The sequence below is a fragment of the Epargyreus clarus genome, unplaced genomic scaffold (genome assembly GCF_041222505.1).
Source record: "Epargyreus clarus isolate Ecla_fem2 unplaced genomic scaffold, WU_Ecla_fem_2.2 ptg000018l, whole genome shotgun sequence".
NCBI classification, from domain to species: domain Eukaryota; kingdom Metazoa; phylum Arthropoda; class Insecta; order Lepidoptera; family Hesperiidae; genus Epargyreus; species Epargyreus clarus.
This window is the reverse complement of record NW_027332226.1, coordinates 13,765,790-13,781,682: the sequence shown is the minus strand read 5'-3', so window position 1 is coordinate 13,781,682 and position 15,893 is coordinate 13,765,790. Positions and strand designations below refer to the sequence as shown.

Here is a 15,893-nt window from a genome sequence, read left to right as displayed (position 1 = left end):
ACACCTTAAAACTTTAGCAGAACATCTCTACACCTGAACACAAACAATGCACTATCCAAACAAAACCCTTACCTTACGACCACCTGTTGATTAACAATCCTCTGCTCCTTCCGTTTTTTCCTGCACTCACTTTCCACTCTCTTATCACTGTTTTCGCGGATCGTGTGGTATCTCGGCTGATAACTTTCGAGTTGCGTGAACAAGCGCGCGCGTGGCGCCTCCCCGGAGCGCGACATGACCTGACGTGTGCACTGCTCGGCGGTCGTCGCCGTACTGTAGGCTACATATCTCCCCGGGTATACCCTCTCTGCCACCCCTGGACGACGCTTTTCCTCAGCGAAAGCGACTCGAGGCGGCTTCGGCTGCATCAGGCTGATTTTCTTCTTCTTCGCGGTGGATGACACGTAGGAAAAGTAGCCGTTTTTGTCCATTTTCGGGGCTGTTGCTTTTACCTGTAAACAAAGACATTAACATTTTAGTCTCTTTGTTTATATAAAAAAGTCTTGTGCAACAGTTTGTTCCAATGTAAGATAGAGTATTAATAATATATTTTCTAAGTTTAACGTATTATAATTTATGAAATAATTATGTAATAACTCATTTTTTAAATTCAAATATTTTTTTAAAATTATGTCTTTAATTATTGCACCTATTTCAAATTAATTAATGAACACTGTATTGAATAATAATCCAAAACATTGTTCATCCAAACGCTATCAATGTATCAATTCATTCAGAACAATATTCAAAAGTATATCCATCAGTATAAGTATTTATATGCAATTAATCATTCACATAAATAACTTTGATTTCTACTACAAAATCCAAGGCATAGTGCTGATTGCAAATATATGTCTTAAAACGATATTACATTACATTCATAACTGTCGAGGAATTCTATTGTATAAAATTATTTATTATGCTCGAAGCATTAAATAACGTTATAAAAGACAGATTTACAACGGATAAACGATATTACTCTAATAAATATATATGTACTATAGTAAATAGCACACCTATAGTATATAGAATACTGCTGGGCATATTTTATGACTGCTTCTGGGCGCTGGGCATATATCTATAGACTGATATAGAATATGCAAATGAAAATATTTATATGAAACATAACGAAAAGTACAATCGTTTTTATATAGATTCTCTACATTGGTTTCACATACCCACGAATGCGGATAGGACCTCCTGTCTCCCAAACATTTAAAATTGAATCTCATCTTGGTTATTATTACTAGTAATTTAAACTAAGCCTCAACCACATAATTATGTAAATACTCTGAGCTATATCTAATGCTCTAGTTAGAGACTAGCATGACTATGTAATCAAATCAAATACAAATGTAATATGTAATACTCAGTCACTGTTCCCATAAACGTCTATTTTTCATCAAAACGGTAAACATAGGTATTACTATGTGAAGGCTCTTTGAGTATGAATACTAAAGCAATTACACAGCTGGAGTAGATGTTAATACGTAGATATAAACGCAGTTTAGTACGACCTGAATTTGTATATAGTTTCACATATTATTACATAAGCTATAATTACACATTCAACACGTAAGATGAATATAAGATCGTAAATACATAACACGAAATGAGGATACGTGAAATATTGCAAAATGCAAACAAAAAGTTTATAATCTAAGCAGTCCATAATCTGAATATAACAAAATAATATTTTATAAAGTCAGTTTTGGTTCATGAAGTATTGCTGGTCTTCGAATCTCATTTACATTATTTTTCAGTTAAATTAATGTATTATAATAAGTACTTTATCTAAAATATAGCTTATTCCGATCAAAATCATAATAACAGTTAAAAACTATAACATATAGGATGCCCTAATTGTAATTCAAATATCAGCGTTCCTTTGGTCTGGTTTGAAGTGTAAGGTAGTAATACGCAGGACATCACCACAATGTGGCCTGCATGATCCTTGACTCTTCTATCATAAGAAAAACACCACTTAACTGTACGTGTGTACGGCATATGTTTATTTATGAAACATCTATGCTTGTGATATTACGGGGTTATATGTTCGAAGCAAAGTTCATTTATAAATAAAAATAAATAAACAAACATCTATGCTCTAAAGCTATCTCTGGTTTGATGTAGACAATTCATATAATGATATTTTTATGACACAAAGACATAACAGCAATAGTCGCAGTTCCCACTGCGTCAATAATGAATTTTATTGCAACACTTGTTTGTACCGAAACGATTGACATACAATTCCAATACAATGCTGCGTTCTTCAAATGTTTTATGCCATCTGTTAAAGAAAAGTGATGCTAATTTAAGAATAAAATATTGTACCTTTATGAAAAACGATATGCAACAATCGTAAAAATTTCACATTGTTGTCAAAACAATTCATTACAGGAATACTTTTTTGAACGTTCACTAACGATTCACATAGGGCATACAATTATTCAACGCTTTATTATTCTTCAAATATTTGTTTGTATTTTTCTGTTCACAAAAAGTTAAAATAATACGAGAACTGCCGATAGTCGCGCTGCCGTCAAAACAATGTTTTTTATTTCGACACCTGTTCGTACTAACGTTTGGCGTAGAACTCAGATAAGGAACTAAACTCTTCAAATATTTATTATTTGCTTCTGATTTTATAAAATATCACGCCAATAAAAACATACTTGATTTAGTTATAGGTAAGTTTTTATGCCATTAGTAGACAGACGCCGTTCGTATCATCACAATTCGCATTGCCGTCAAAACAATGCATTTTATCGCAACACCTGTTTGAACGTTCACAATCACAAAGATACAAAGGTTTGCTTTTTTGTTCTTTGTTGAAACATTTTTTTATATTGTTCTTTTTATAATATCGCTCAATTATTTATGTACTTATTGGTGATAAACTATACAGCAACTAACCTAACCTAGCCTAAACCTTTTCCATTTACGATCCAAAGCTAACATTGGATTTTATATCGTTTTCTAAAGCGTACATTCAATAAAAATAGAAATGATCGACTATAAAGCGTAGTATGAATATAAAATGGAAATAATGAACCAGTAACAAAACAGTGAGCTGTGCACAATTATACTAAGCTAAATAGTGTAGCAAGCAACAAAGGTTCGATTGAAACTGCACAGTTGTGACAGAAGCGTCTAGTGACGCGCCGATTCACCTTTGCGACCGCGGGAATGGCCACGGTGACACACTGCGTTCGTAAATGACGAACATAAAATGAAATAATTTGAAGGTGGAAGAATGCTTTACAGTTCGACTCAAGAGGTACCACCGTCACACCTGTTTCTGCTTAAAAATAGTAGTATTAATCTCTACTGTGTTCCGCTTTGAAAAGCGTGGTAAGGAAGACAAACGAGTACTTATCCGGGGCGTTCCAACTTATCCCTCAAGGGTAGCAACGCATCTATCACCAACCGCAGATAGGAATCTCATATTATCTGGGCTTGATTACAGATGTCCATGGACGATAGTAGTCACTCGCCATCAGATGGATTGCATGCTCATTTGCTACTTTAATATTACGTAAAAAATACTGAACTAAAAAGTGTAGCAAGCAACAAAGGTTCGATTGAAACTGCACAGTTGTGACAGAAGCGTCTAGTGACGCGCCGATTCACCTTTGCGACCGCGGGAATGGCAACTGTGGCACACTGCTTTTTTAAATGACGAACAAAAAAAACAATTAAAAGTAAGAAATAGTCCATAAGCAACAAACACTTCATAGTAACATTGTGAAAACTAAATAAAATAAAAAGTCCAAATTTTTAGACGCTAGACGATAAATAATTTCCTGCAAATAATAAGACGCCAGCGGAATTATCTCATTATCTCATCATTATATATAAACTTAGAGGCTAACCGAGGAAAGCTTTTTATTCGCCTAAGATCTGGAATTACGGTGCTCTTTATTTGTATGAGGTATCTAGATTCGCTTTTAATAATCATTCCCTTTTTAAATGTAGTCTCTATGTTCTTATACTCTATGATTAGTTCGGGGATTATAGTTCGTTAGACAAATTTACGTAAGATGTTCTAATTTATATTTTTAATGTTATCTTATAATTTTTAGCTGTTAAACCTTATAATTTTATTTATCACATAACTTAACATCGCAATAAGCAAATTTTGTTATTATTTTTATTATATGATTTTGGTAAAAAATACAAATAATGGACAAAAGATAAAAAATTGTAACATGTCATATTTTAAACTTTGCTGTCATACTACAGCGTGTCTAGTTACATAATTTTTCATTTTAATGAAATATTAATTTTAACGAAATAATAATCACACTCTCTCAAACGCTGTTTTTCAAAGTATGACACTAAAATGGCTATTAAATTGTAGACCTACTTTTCTACACCAGAAGCACCTCAGTCACACCTGAATGAAACCATTTTTTCAACAAAAACTGTCCCAGTCTCGTAACTGATAGCATCTGTTTCTCCATCTCCAAGCTCTACTTGCGTAGCGTTGGCCAGACGTAATGACCTATTCGCGATCCTTTATGCCCGTGTGTCTCATGTTTGAATAGGGTAGCCACGCTAAGTGGTTTTTAAATAGATTTTTAAAGTAAAACTCAACAGCAATTTTATTTCAGTACGGAAAATAAATATAAGATTTAATAAATAACATTTTACAAGCAATCAGACAACGTGTTCATTAGTAAAGTGAGTAAAGCACAATATAATATTGTTTAAACATACAGTTTATACATATGTTTCAGTTATACAATTCTTAGAACGTAATAAAAAAAATTAAAACTACAACATATTTAAAGTAACACAAAAATACATCAAATTATATTTCCTTCCAAAGGTTTATATTTCCGGCATGATTTTTTTATCATTCACTGGTGAGGTTGTGTTCTGTTACATGATGAAGTTGTATTATATTATGAAAAAAAATTTAACTATATACTTAGCAATTTTTTACTTCTCCTTGTAGTCTATACGAATACATTTAATTCCATTTCACTTTATTTCATTTCGATTAATCATATCCGGTTGCAAAAACTGCAAAAAAACAATAAAACATAAATGTCCTTTAAATCCAACCCGCGGGGTAACCCTACATGGATGATGTTATCTCGCTGCCCGCGGCATCTTTCTGAATGCTAACTGGGCGCTCAATGGTTGCAAAGGCTGGATCCATGACATCTGTGTGCCATCAACGATCCCCACTTTGATAGCACGCTTGTGCCTCGAAGGTATTTTTACCCACCATTTAGAGTTTTCACAAACAATAGATGGTAACTGTAACAGATGTCTGGCTTTTTAATTAGTTGAGGATGTTTCGCGATATTTTGTAGTTATTGCGAATCAATTGATAAATATTGTTTCTCCTATATATACGGTATAAAAACTTCGAGGATTTAATCAGCTGTACTTGGAATTTATTTAATCTAACATAATTAGAATACCCTTAACACAAACATTCCGACCAAAAGTCGACCACAGATAAGTTGCCTTTCCCTGAGGACTAAGTTAGAAAGTCTCGGAAAAATATATCCCTCTTAACAATTCAGATCAGATCAGATCCCTTCAATTCAGAACACAGCAGCGTTTAACACTGTTATTAGGTTGAATAGTGTGACGGTGGTGCGTCTGGAGTCGAGCCATAAAGGGTTCTACCATCTTCCAAACAACTACATAAAATATTGCACACGATGGTATAAACGAAGTACCATTAGACTCAGACACAAAGGAGAGAAGCGCAGCGCAAAATAAATTCACATGTAGCTTCCTAATCCCTTGCATGTGGGAGAATGTAACTCTATTCTGAATACGTCGATGTGTTTGATAAGTAAAGGGTATTACAAAAATATATATTTTTCTTAAGTCGTGTACTTAGTGTGAAAAAGAAAAATTCTTAAGACTTATACTTATTGTGTGTTAAAATATGTAATAGGGTAATTTGAAACTAGAGATAAGTGAAACAATTATAGATAAATTGTATTAGTTTTATATATATAAAAATCAGGTACAACTGTATGACTACCCATGAGACAAAAAAATAGCGTACCTGTAATTCTACATCCAATGAAAATCACAAACTTTAACTCTTTGTAATATAACTACCGATGCCCAAGTAATTTTCTAACTAAACGCTCTACAATATACCTTAAAATTGCAATGTCCACTAAACACAAAGGTTGCTCAGCGCAGCGCAGCGCAAAGGTAAATTCACATGTAGCTTGTAATCCCTCCTCACAATGTGAGGAACGTGAAGCGTCCTTTCACGGTCTCTGTTGTTAAAGAAAACATTGAAGTGCATTGAAGTGTTCGAATATCGAAGCTTTATCTGTAAGGACCTGGCTCCAAAGTAAATCTGGTATTTTTGTTGGAGCGCTCTTGAATATCTAAGGTCTGGGAAGTTTTAATTGTTATTTTTATTCTACTGCATTTGTTCTGAACTATAGAGCGTAGTGACATACAGAAGACATGCCATCTTAGATTTTAGAATTGATAAAGATAAGACTAGCAAGTTGTCTGCTGTACTTACAGTTGAATTATAATAATTGTAGAATTTTTTGACACTAGTATACAACTTTAGATAAAGGTCTGTGTACACAATATTGTATGCAACGTGATCAAGAAATGTTTACTTCGGTTAAATTAACTATATAGAAACGTATTGAACATGCGTTAAGATGAAAAAATGTTTACTTCCTTGTACATTTTTTAAACAAATCAAAGAGTAATGATATTATTAACTGTTTAAGACGCCTACTTAGTTCCATCAAACATTTCAATGAAAGAAATTTGTATCAACATCATATATGTAAACGATTGTAGAAAAAATATGAAGAAGATTAAAAGTGAATATACAAAGCGAAGTGTTATCAACTCGTACTGTAATTACAATTAAATCTTTTCAATATTATAATACGAAAAATCTAAGCTTTCAAGTATTAATCTTTCCATTATAGACAACTAAGACGCAAACACATATTTGCTAAGAAAAAATTGGGAATCCCTCGTCGAATGCGGAGGGGAATACAGAACCGACATCCGGAGGGTTGTGAGTCAATATTTGAAGCTGGATCTAACGGGAACACAAACACCGTAACACAAAGATGCTACAGATAATTGGCATGCAGGTGTCTTTGAAGAACTTTAGTTATCTGTCTTACTTGCTTTGCTTACGTTATTATTACTTAAACAATTTATCTAATTTTCTACTAGAAGTTTTAAATTTATAGTTTTAAGTAGGATATGTCAAAGGTCACTTTGGTCACTTTGGTACTAAAAAATGCATTCGAATCGAGAATTTTGAAGTCGGTTAAAATAATGGGTAGACCAATTTTTATTAATGCCGCTAGTCACTTATGTTATTTGAAATTTTAATTTTTATTCAAATTTTATTGCAACTGTACTTGAATTTAACCGGTTTTTTTTTCTTTATAAGCTTTATTTATTTAATCGAACATGCAGCTCGGCCGATGGCTGATGGCTATCTAAGGGCCAGTTGGTATGCCGTTATGTGTCCCACATCTGCAATCAACAATACGTAAGATTAGATTGCTACCTGAGGTCGGCCACAGATGCGCCGCTAACGCTGAGGTCTAAGCTGGAATGCCTCGGGAAAATATGTTTCCCTTACCCTTCAAACCAGAACACTGCAGCGCTTAACACTGCTATTATTAGGCAGAAATAGGTGTGACGGTGTACCGCTGGAGTCGAACAACAATCGGGTTCTACTTTAAAACAATAGAAGCGATAACATCCTACTTATTCGCTACACCAATAAATTAAAAATGAAATTATGTAATGCAAGTACTGTAATATACACTTACATTAATTTTACTGATTACAAGTGCACTTCCCCCACGTCATGTCAGTGTACGTTGATGCATTTTTCGCGTGCTATGACGTTGCTCCTTCCACCCTTAGCGGGATTAGCATTTTTGCAATATTTAGCAATTAGGTATTATATTTAATATTTGTAGCGCATTATTTTTACTCTTAAGATAAGTGTGATAGATTTTTAGGTAGAATATTTCGTGGCCTGAATACTGCGGCGTGTTATAACAAATCGTGATTAACCTATCGAGGCACCATCGCCACGCCAAGTTCTGCCTCTAACGGCGGTGTTGGATGTTGACGTGTTGCAAATGTGTACGGTAGGAAAATTGGTGGTGGTGTGGTGTAGGAAGAGACTCTTTTTGTTTATAAGATTGAAGTAGAAAACGAGCATTTGTTTCATCTGATGACTGCAACTGGTCACTGCCGCAAATGGACAGGACCAACTCTACATAGAAATGGGGTTCTACCAGGAACCGATCATAGATGCGTTCCTACTTCTGAGGAATAAGATGGTCACCTCATACCTAGAATCAATCATCATCCACACCAATTTATCGATCCGCAAAACTGCTTCAGAAAAGTGGAGGTAGTACCTCGTCGTACGAATCATAATAGTTTTATTATCTTTTAAACAGGTAGTCTTCGCGCTTGTTTTCTGTTTCTGATAAAAAAAAACCTTAACAGCGATGTGTTATGGCGATCTACCTGCAATATTAATAAGACCATTTCACAAAAGTTTATATGAATATGGTTATTTAAGTTATAATTACTTCAGGCCATTAACATCCCAGACATAATGTTCTACAATTATTATTAAAGGGGAAGTTTATGAACGCTTTGACTGACGCTCCGTTCTTCTAAGTTGCTTAAGAGTTGAACATGAAGCTTACAAGTACATAACCATCAGCAAGTGAGCGATAAGCGATATCGTTGCAGCGAAAATGAGTAAAAGTTTTTAATAAGTACTCATTAAGTTGACTGGAATTATAGTTCCGTCATTGAGAGGTGTGGTGAAGTAAATTAATCTTTGTTTGTTTGTTTGTAATGAATAGGCTCAAAAACTACTGGACCGATTTTAAAAATTCTTTCACCATTCGAAAACTACATTATCTACGAGTAATATAGGCTATATTTTATATAAAATATATTTGATAAATGGATTTTGAGGCGGTACAAGGTTTGCCGGGTCAGCTAGTATAATATAACCAAATAAGAACTAAGGAAAGATTCTTAAAAATTGATCCCCTAAGAGGTCTTTACACACCTTGAAAGTATACGCTTAGAAAAGAACAGTAATATTAGCTTGTTCGCTATTCGCTTACACAGCATCTTTGCTTATGAGACAAGTGGCTTACAGATGTTTATCCAACAGATGCTTTCAGCGCTGCTTGATTGTTATTGTTGCTATTGTTGAACTTCCTCAAGATCTAGTTCCTTTGTAAAGTTTCTGTTCAGGTTTAATTTCAAGGAATAATTTCTTGTTCGCTCAAATGTCAACACTATCTGTTAATTAATCTCAATATGCTGCATTTTACTTTGTTTTGATGTTAAATAATGTATGCAAGAAAAATAATTACTTGCATTTTGGGTCGAGTAAAACAGAGATATCTTACTTATTTACGTCTGGATGTATGTGAAATCTGCTACTAGGATTGCTTAATCTTCACTCAGTTTTAATTATTTTTTTTTTTTTTTTTTTTTTTTTTTATAATATAGGAGTAGCAGACGAGCATGCAGTCCACCTGATGGTAAGTGGCTACTGCCGCCCATGGACATCTGTAATCAACCCCAGATAGGATTAGATATTCCTACCCAAGGTCGGCCACAGATGCGCCGCTACCCCTGAGGACTAAGCTGGAACGCCTCGGAAAAGTCTGTCTCCCTTACCACACCCTTCAAACCGGAACACAGCAGCGCCTAACACTGCTGTTATTAGGTAGAAATAGGTGTGGCGGTGGTGCCGCCGGAGTCGAACCACAACGGGTTCTACCACCTTCTCGCTTATCTCGCATAGATCTGGTACAACTATTCTTCTTCTCGTAAGGCCTTCTGGCAGTAACGCATTTGTCATCAAAATCAGAGGACATAACTATCTGAAGTATTCAGAAGGATTTCATAAAACAAGGAATAACGTAACAATTCTTATTAAATAGTCTTATTACAGTTTCACGACAGTGCTTCATCAATGAAATTGTAATCAGGCCAATTTGGTCACCGGAAACAAGCGCCAATTGGGCCTGATTCCGAAAACATCGAACCACTATCCCCTTACAATCATCTGGAGAATATTAGGAAAAAGTACAAAGATGTCATGGTATTTCCTCTTTTGTAATATAAGAATAGCAGACAAACATGCAGTTCACCTGATGGTAAGTAACATCTGTAATCAATCCTGAGTAGATTCGTACTCGTAGATCAGGTAGATTCCTACCTTTTTTTTTGTTTACGAGGGGGAAACCTTCAAAAGGTACCTGACGACGTGGGAGCGACGCCGGGTTATGTGGGATTTTTACCGCACTAAAACCCCCCCGGTGGCCGTCCTCAACGCTTGTTGGAGAACTCCGGGATCTCCGAGGAACACAACCGGAGTCCTCCAAGCGCGATGCTCCGATCGGGCTCTACCCTGGGGGAGCATTTTTGGCTCCTCCCACACCATCTGGTGTTTACGACCACCCATACCGTCGTCCTCCCCGGGGTTGCTTGCTGGACGGTTCGAGCTCCCACTCATGCCGCCCGCAACCCCGGAAGCCCCCTTTTAGTCGCCTCTTACGACAGGCAGGGGATATCGTAGCCCTATTCTATTCCCGAGACTACAGGGACAAGGTAGATTCCTACCTAAGGTTGGCCTACGCAGTGGCGCAGGGACCTCTGAGGACTAAGCTGGAATACCTCAGAGTATAATGTATGTATAACTACATAACCAATGACCATAGTCCAAATCTCCAAAATATGTTTTATAGATTTATAAGATTAATTTTCTTAGGCTTGAGCGTTCTTACTATTCATCAGTAACTTAAATGGATAATTCTATCAAAAATAATATTAAATTAAATACATATTTAGGACAAGAATTAAATACTAAACGCCCTCCTGAAAAATGTACCTTGATGTATGAAATACCCTGTACAAGACTGATGCGTACTAAGAAAGAATTCTTGAAAACCCCCTAAGGGGCTATACAAGGGATGTAAGTTACACAAAATAACTTCCTTATATTCCTATCACTTAAGTGTCATTCAACTTAGGCAGAAGTAAAAAGACTAAGAATTTGCATCTATAAATATTCAAGTGTCAATTTTTCTGGTACTTATCCTTACATGTAACATACAACGCATGTACGAGGGTACTCAAAGTGTAAGTTGACATGCTAATGGAAAGATTAGCTCTTACCTTTGAGAATCACTGGAGGGAACGGAACGTAAGGATGCAGCCACATTACCACGATTAAGTGTTTTGGTATTTTGAAATGACGAATGGAATTTGCTGTAAAATTTTTAAGTACCTGATTTGTATACACACTAAAAGACAAATACAAATACACCCAGACCCAAAACAAAAAGCAAAATTTATAATTATATCCGGAGATTTCGATATTACGAAAGTAACATAAGTGTGAAGCTTTGTTTTATTCTAATACAAGTTGTATTTAGGGGTACATTTATATAATATACAAGTATATACAAGTTATAATATATTAGAGGTGTTCAAACTTATCTTGTAGTGGGTATAGGGATAGTAACGCACCTATGACCAATCTGAAGTAGGAATCTAATCTTATGTGGGGTTCATTACAACTACCCTTGAGGACTAAACTGAAATGTCTATAAACATTTAATAAAGTTATTTCTTAATTTCTTAAAATGTCTCGCAAAAGTATGTCTTCCTTACCACACCCTTCAAAGCACAACAAAGTAGCGCTTAATACTGCTGTTATTAGGTAGAAAAAGGTATGACGGTGGTGCCACCGGAGTCGAACCACAGAGGGTTCTACTAGCTTCAAACTAGTAAAGTAACCGCTCTACCACGCAGGACAACAAAGTAAAAAGTACTCAAAAAATAAACATCCCAGTGTAACAAGACCCTAACCTTTGTACCTAGTCCCAGCATCTCTAACGAGGTAAAGTAGCGTTTAGCAGTGGTTTCGCAGAGAAACAGTTTAATAATTAAGCAACACTAATTACGTTGCACCATTCACTATGTTTGTTAATATCAAGAAGATTTTGGAAAATATATTTCCAAAGAAGTTTTTGCCTTCTGGCGTATGAAAGCCTTTATGTGCTCATTAAAACGTAATTAGTAAACTCTGAATTCATCTGAATAAACTCTGGAAAATGAAATAGTACTTAGTTTTCAATTTTTCCTTTAACAAATTCAAATAGAACTCGAAATACTATAGAATATCGTGGATTCCATGGACTATTCCTGAAGACTAAGTTGAAACGCCTTGGATAAGTCTCTCTTACCACATTCTTCAAACTGGAACACAACAACGCCTAACACTGCTGGTTTTAAGCTAAACTAAGTGTGGCGATGGTGACTGTGGAACCACGAAGGGTTCCACCACCTTCACTAAAGACAATGTAGGTATATAGTATTAATAGTACATTTTGTAACGCTAAGGTACTCGTATGATGTAGAGCCACCCTTACCCCCGTATCTAATTTCAATGTCTAACTAGGTTAAGTAGCGTTTAGGAGTGGTTTCGCGAAGACAATTAAGGAATCTAATAACTTTAATTACATGTACATTAGTTCACTACATTTGTAGGAAGGGTGACTTCTTGTATGTGATAAGCATTTTAATAAGTTAGTTATATCCCGGGGACTGCTTTGTTTTATTGCCCACTGCTGGGCATGGGTCTCAAAATGCCTTAGACCACAATAACGCACTGGCAAATTACGAATTGGTAAATTTCACTCTAAATCATTTTTTGCATTTCCCTGCCGTACCAATTTTATCATGATGTTTTCCTTCTCTAATCAAGTTAATGATAAAATTAGTTTCTAATATGCACATAACTTAAAAAAATTAGAGGTGACCTGGATTTGAACCTAGCACCTCCCGAATGAGAGGAAGAGTTTCATGACCACCAGGCTTGACTACTCATAGATACATTATCGTAGATTCGTATTTACATTATTAAGTATAGATAGAATGGAAGTGGCAAAAATGCATTGGAAAATAAAGTGATGACTAATTTTACATCCCCATTTAATCCATTATTAAGAAAAGTTTTTCAATACATTTCAAGGAGGGCAGTGAATAAAATGAAGACGACGGGGGTCCCGGGTTCCATTCTCGGTGTCGGGAGTAGAAGATTAATATTGCCCTTTGTGTTCTACTGGGAACATAAACACGTTATGTCCTTAAGGGTATAGGAAGTGATAAAATCGTAACATATTTTATGTAACTAAGAGGCAATAGGGCATTCCCACAGTCCACCTGATATTAAGTTGTAAGTAAATTATATACGTAAAATTGATGTTCTCAATTTAGTCAGAGAGATCTAACAGAGATGTACACTCAGATTATTCCAATATCGATGCTATGGAAACACACAGACTAGTCAAGAATCGAAACTCAAAACAGAAATCTTAACTTCAATTTAGATATCTGTCTAGCCGGAACCGAACCTAGGACGTCGTGCATTTTACGAGGATCAAACCCTGAACTCCACGCGTCAGAAGGTTACCATTTAAATTAAGATAGTAATTAGGAATACGCACCATTGTCACTTTAAGCATGCTGAGCACCTTTAACTTATACGCCTTCAAATAGACTGCAGTTCAACTGCCATGAATAATGCAGTCCCAACTTCGGACTAGGAACACTCAAGCAGATCAACTTATAAGGAACTTATGTTTCAACGGAGCGTTCTCCAGCTTTACATTAGCACTAAGCATCGCCCGTGGCTGTGCCCGTACCTTTCACCGCCAAAGCTTACTAAAAGTTCTGATTAAACTTTGTACGGACAGCCTTTACGCTTCACATGAAATGTAACAGTGTGATAAGCTTAAGGCGAAAACATTATAATGTAACGACTTTTTGCCTGCATAAGATTTGATTTTTTTTCTTTTTAACTAAAGTATTCTGGTTCATTTAAAAATAATTCCTCATGATAGTAACTCCTAACGATAACGAACCACCACCACCATGGTCCATGGCATACCAGTTTTGAAGAAGAGTTTTTTTTTTAATCTCTATTGAACTAGCTACTATTACTTATTAATTAATTATTATTATAACTTTTTATTTTGAGCGACTGGTGACACATAATTGTTAATAATAAATTAATGCTAACCATATTTAAACCTCATAGTCTCTTATAGAATTTCTATTATCATTACTTTTGTTTATTTTTGTTTATTAAGTGATGACAAAAATATACTTAATTTTAATACAAAAATCACAATTTAATTGAAAGAAAAAAATATACCTACCGAAACTCAAAACTACTCCAGCTGCATAATCCCCAATAATGCAACGTTGTTCTAACGTCAAGACCCTTATTTGTGGGGACGAAAATCTATCGTTCAACCTGCGAATCAAACTCTCCCTTAGTATCAACCCCCGTTGTATGTCTTAAGATACGCCGGAACTAATCTTAAGATTGATTGCTTACAATTCCATTGTACAATTGGTATAATTAATTAATATGTAGTTAGCGTTGAAATGGAAAATATATTTTATTTTCTTGTAACAAAAATTAAAATAATTATAATTATACATTTGAGAAAAAGCTTGTGCAAAAGGTTAGTTTTAACAGCTATGAATGGCTTTACTTATTTCTTCAAGAAACATTTTTTAATGAATTTATTTTATTCTTAAAATGAACATTAAAATTGCTATAAAATGGATTACACATTGTCTAGTCGTATGATATCAACATAGACTAAAAAGGGTATTTAATGACCTTCTCTTTAATTACATAAATTCGTTATTCATAAATCACTTAATAAACTTTTGTCTACTAAATAAAAATCAAAATGTGACAATTGCATCATTATAATTTCTTATTAATAATTGACATAATAAGACATCTATCTCATTATTCATTGTAATGTCTATTATTTATTGTTGTTTATAAATAATGCTCTCGATTGATTACAGATGTCCATAGGCGGCAGTAGCCACTTATCATCAGATGGACTGCATGATCGTCTACTCCTATATTATAAAAAAAGTCTCGATTATTGCTAGTAAAATCACTTTTAACAAACACTTGGCAAACACATTTACGATCCAACAATAGAAGGGACAAGTGTTTCGTCCCCCGCGCTGCACTTTTTAAGCGTTTTCTTTTATTACCAAGCACGGACAGGGCCCTTGGATTTTAGCGGTTGCTGTATAAGTCCTATCGGTGGAAAGTGCAGCTTTACGATACGGGTTTATGGCGCAATGAACGCGAATGATTGAATTAATGTCCTCCCATCGCAAGCCAAAGATTAATTTAGAGCTCAAGGTTGTAAAAGAAGTGGATAGAAGTGCATTTATGCGATATTGAAGTGACTTTTCCTTATTGTATATTTATTTGAGCTTGTTTTTATGATAATGTGTCTATTTTAAAAAACGTCATTTTTGCATCAAAGAAACCTTTTCAAGGGTACAACGAGGATTAAAAACTAAAAGCTCCAACTTTTTTTTTTTGAAAAATAACACCCAGTATTATTGCTGCATTCGTATCGTAAGATAAAAGTCTTGAAAGTAACTAATGAAAGGGTAGCTCATTAACATGCAATTGATTGTTATCCTTATAATTCAGTTTTAACCTTGACGTAATTTTTATTCAATTTATTTTATTTATTATTTTTTTGTGACTGACCGGCTGATGTGGCAGCGCTTTACAAATCGTGACTAAAATGTATTAAAATGCAAATATTAATTTAATCAATTTATCTAAAGAAATCTATTATTTTAAACATTGTTTTCATATATTCGAAAGTAATAATTATATTTTATAACGATTCTACCTATTCTGGTAGCGTTTAGTGTCACATCTGTTTGTAGCAGTCCATAATCTTTGGCTGTTCCACTGGACACCAGTTTATGGGCAAAAGGACAACGCT

At 34.9% G+C, this 15,893-nt stretch overlaps 1 protein-coding gene across 1 annotated transcript in view; it reads right to left on the bottom strand.

Annotated features, from left to right (window-relative positions):
- The window catches only part of LOC140749899 (kinesin-like protein CG14535), a 407,024-nt gene that overhangs the window by 286,209 nt on the left and 104,922 nt on the right, over positions 1-15,893 (bottom strand). Inside the window, exon 4 of the mRNA XM_073083137.1 lies at positions 73-452. Within this exon, the coding sequence (XP_072939238.1) occupies positions 73-452 (380 nt within the window). The remainder of the gene's footprint in view (positions 1-72; positions 453-15,893) is intronic.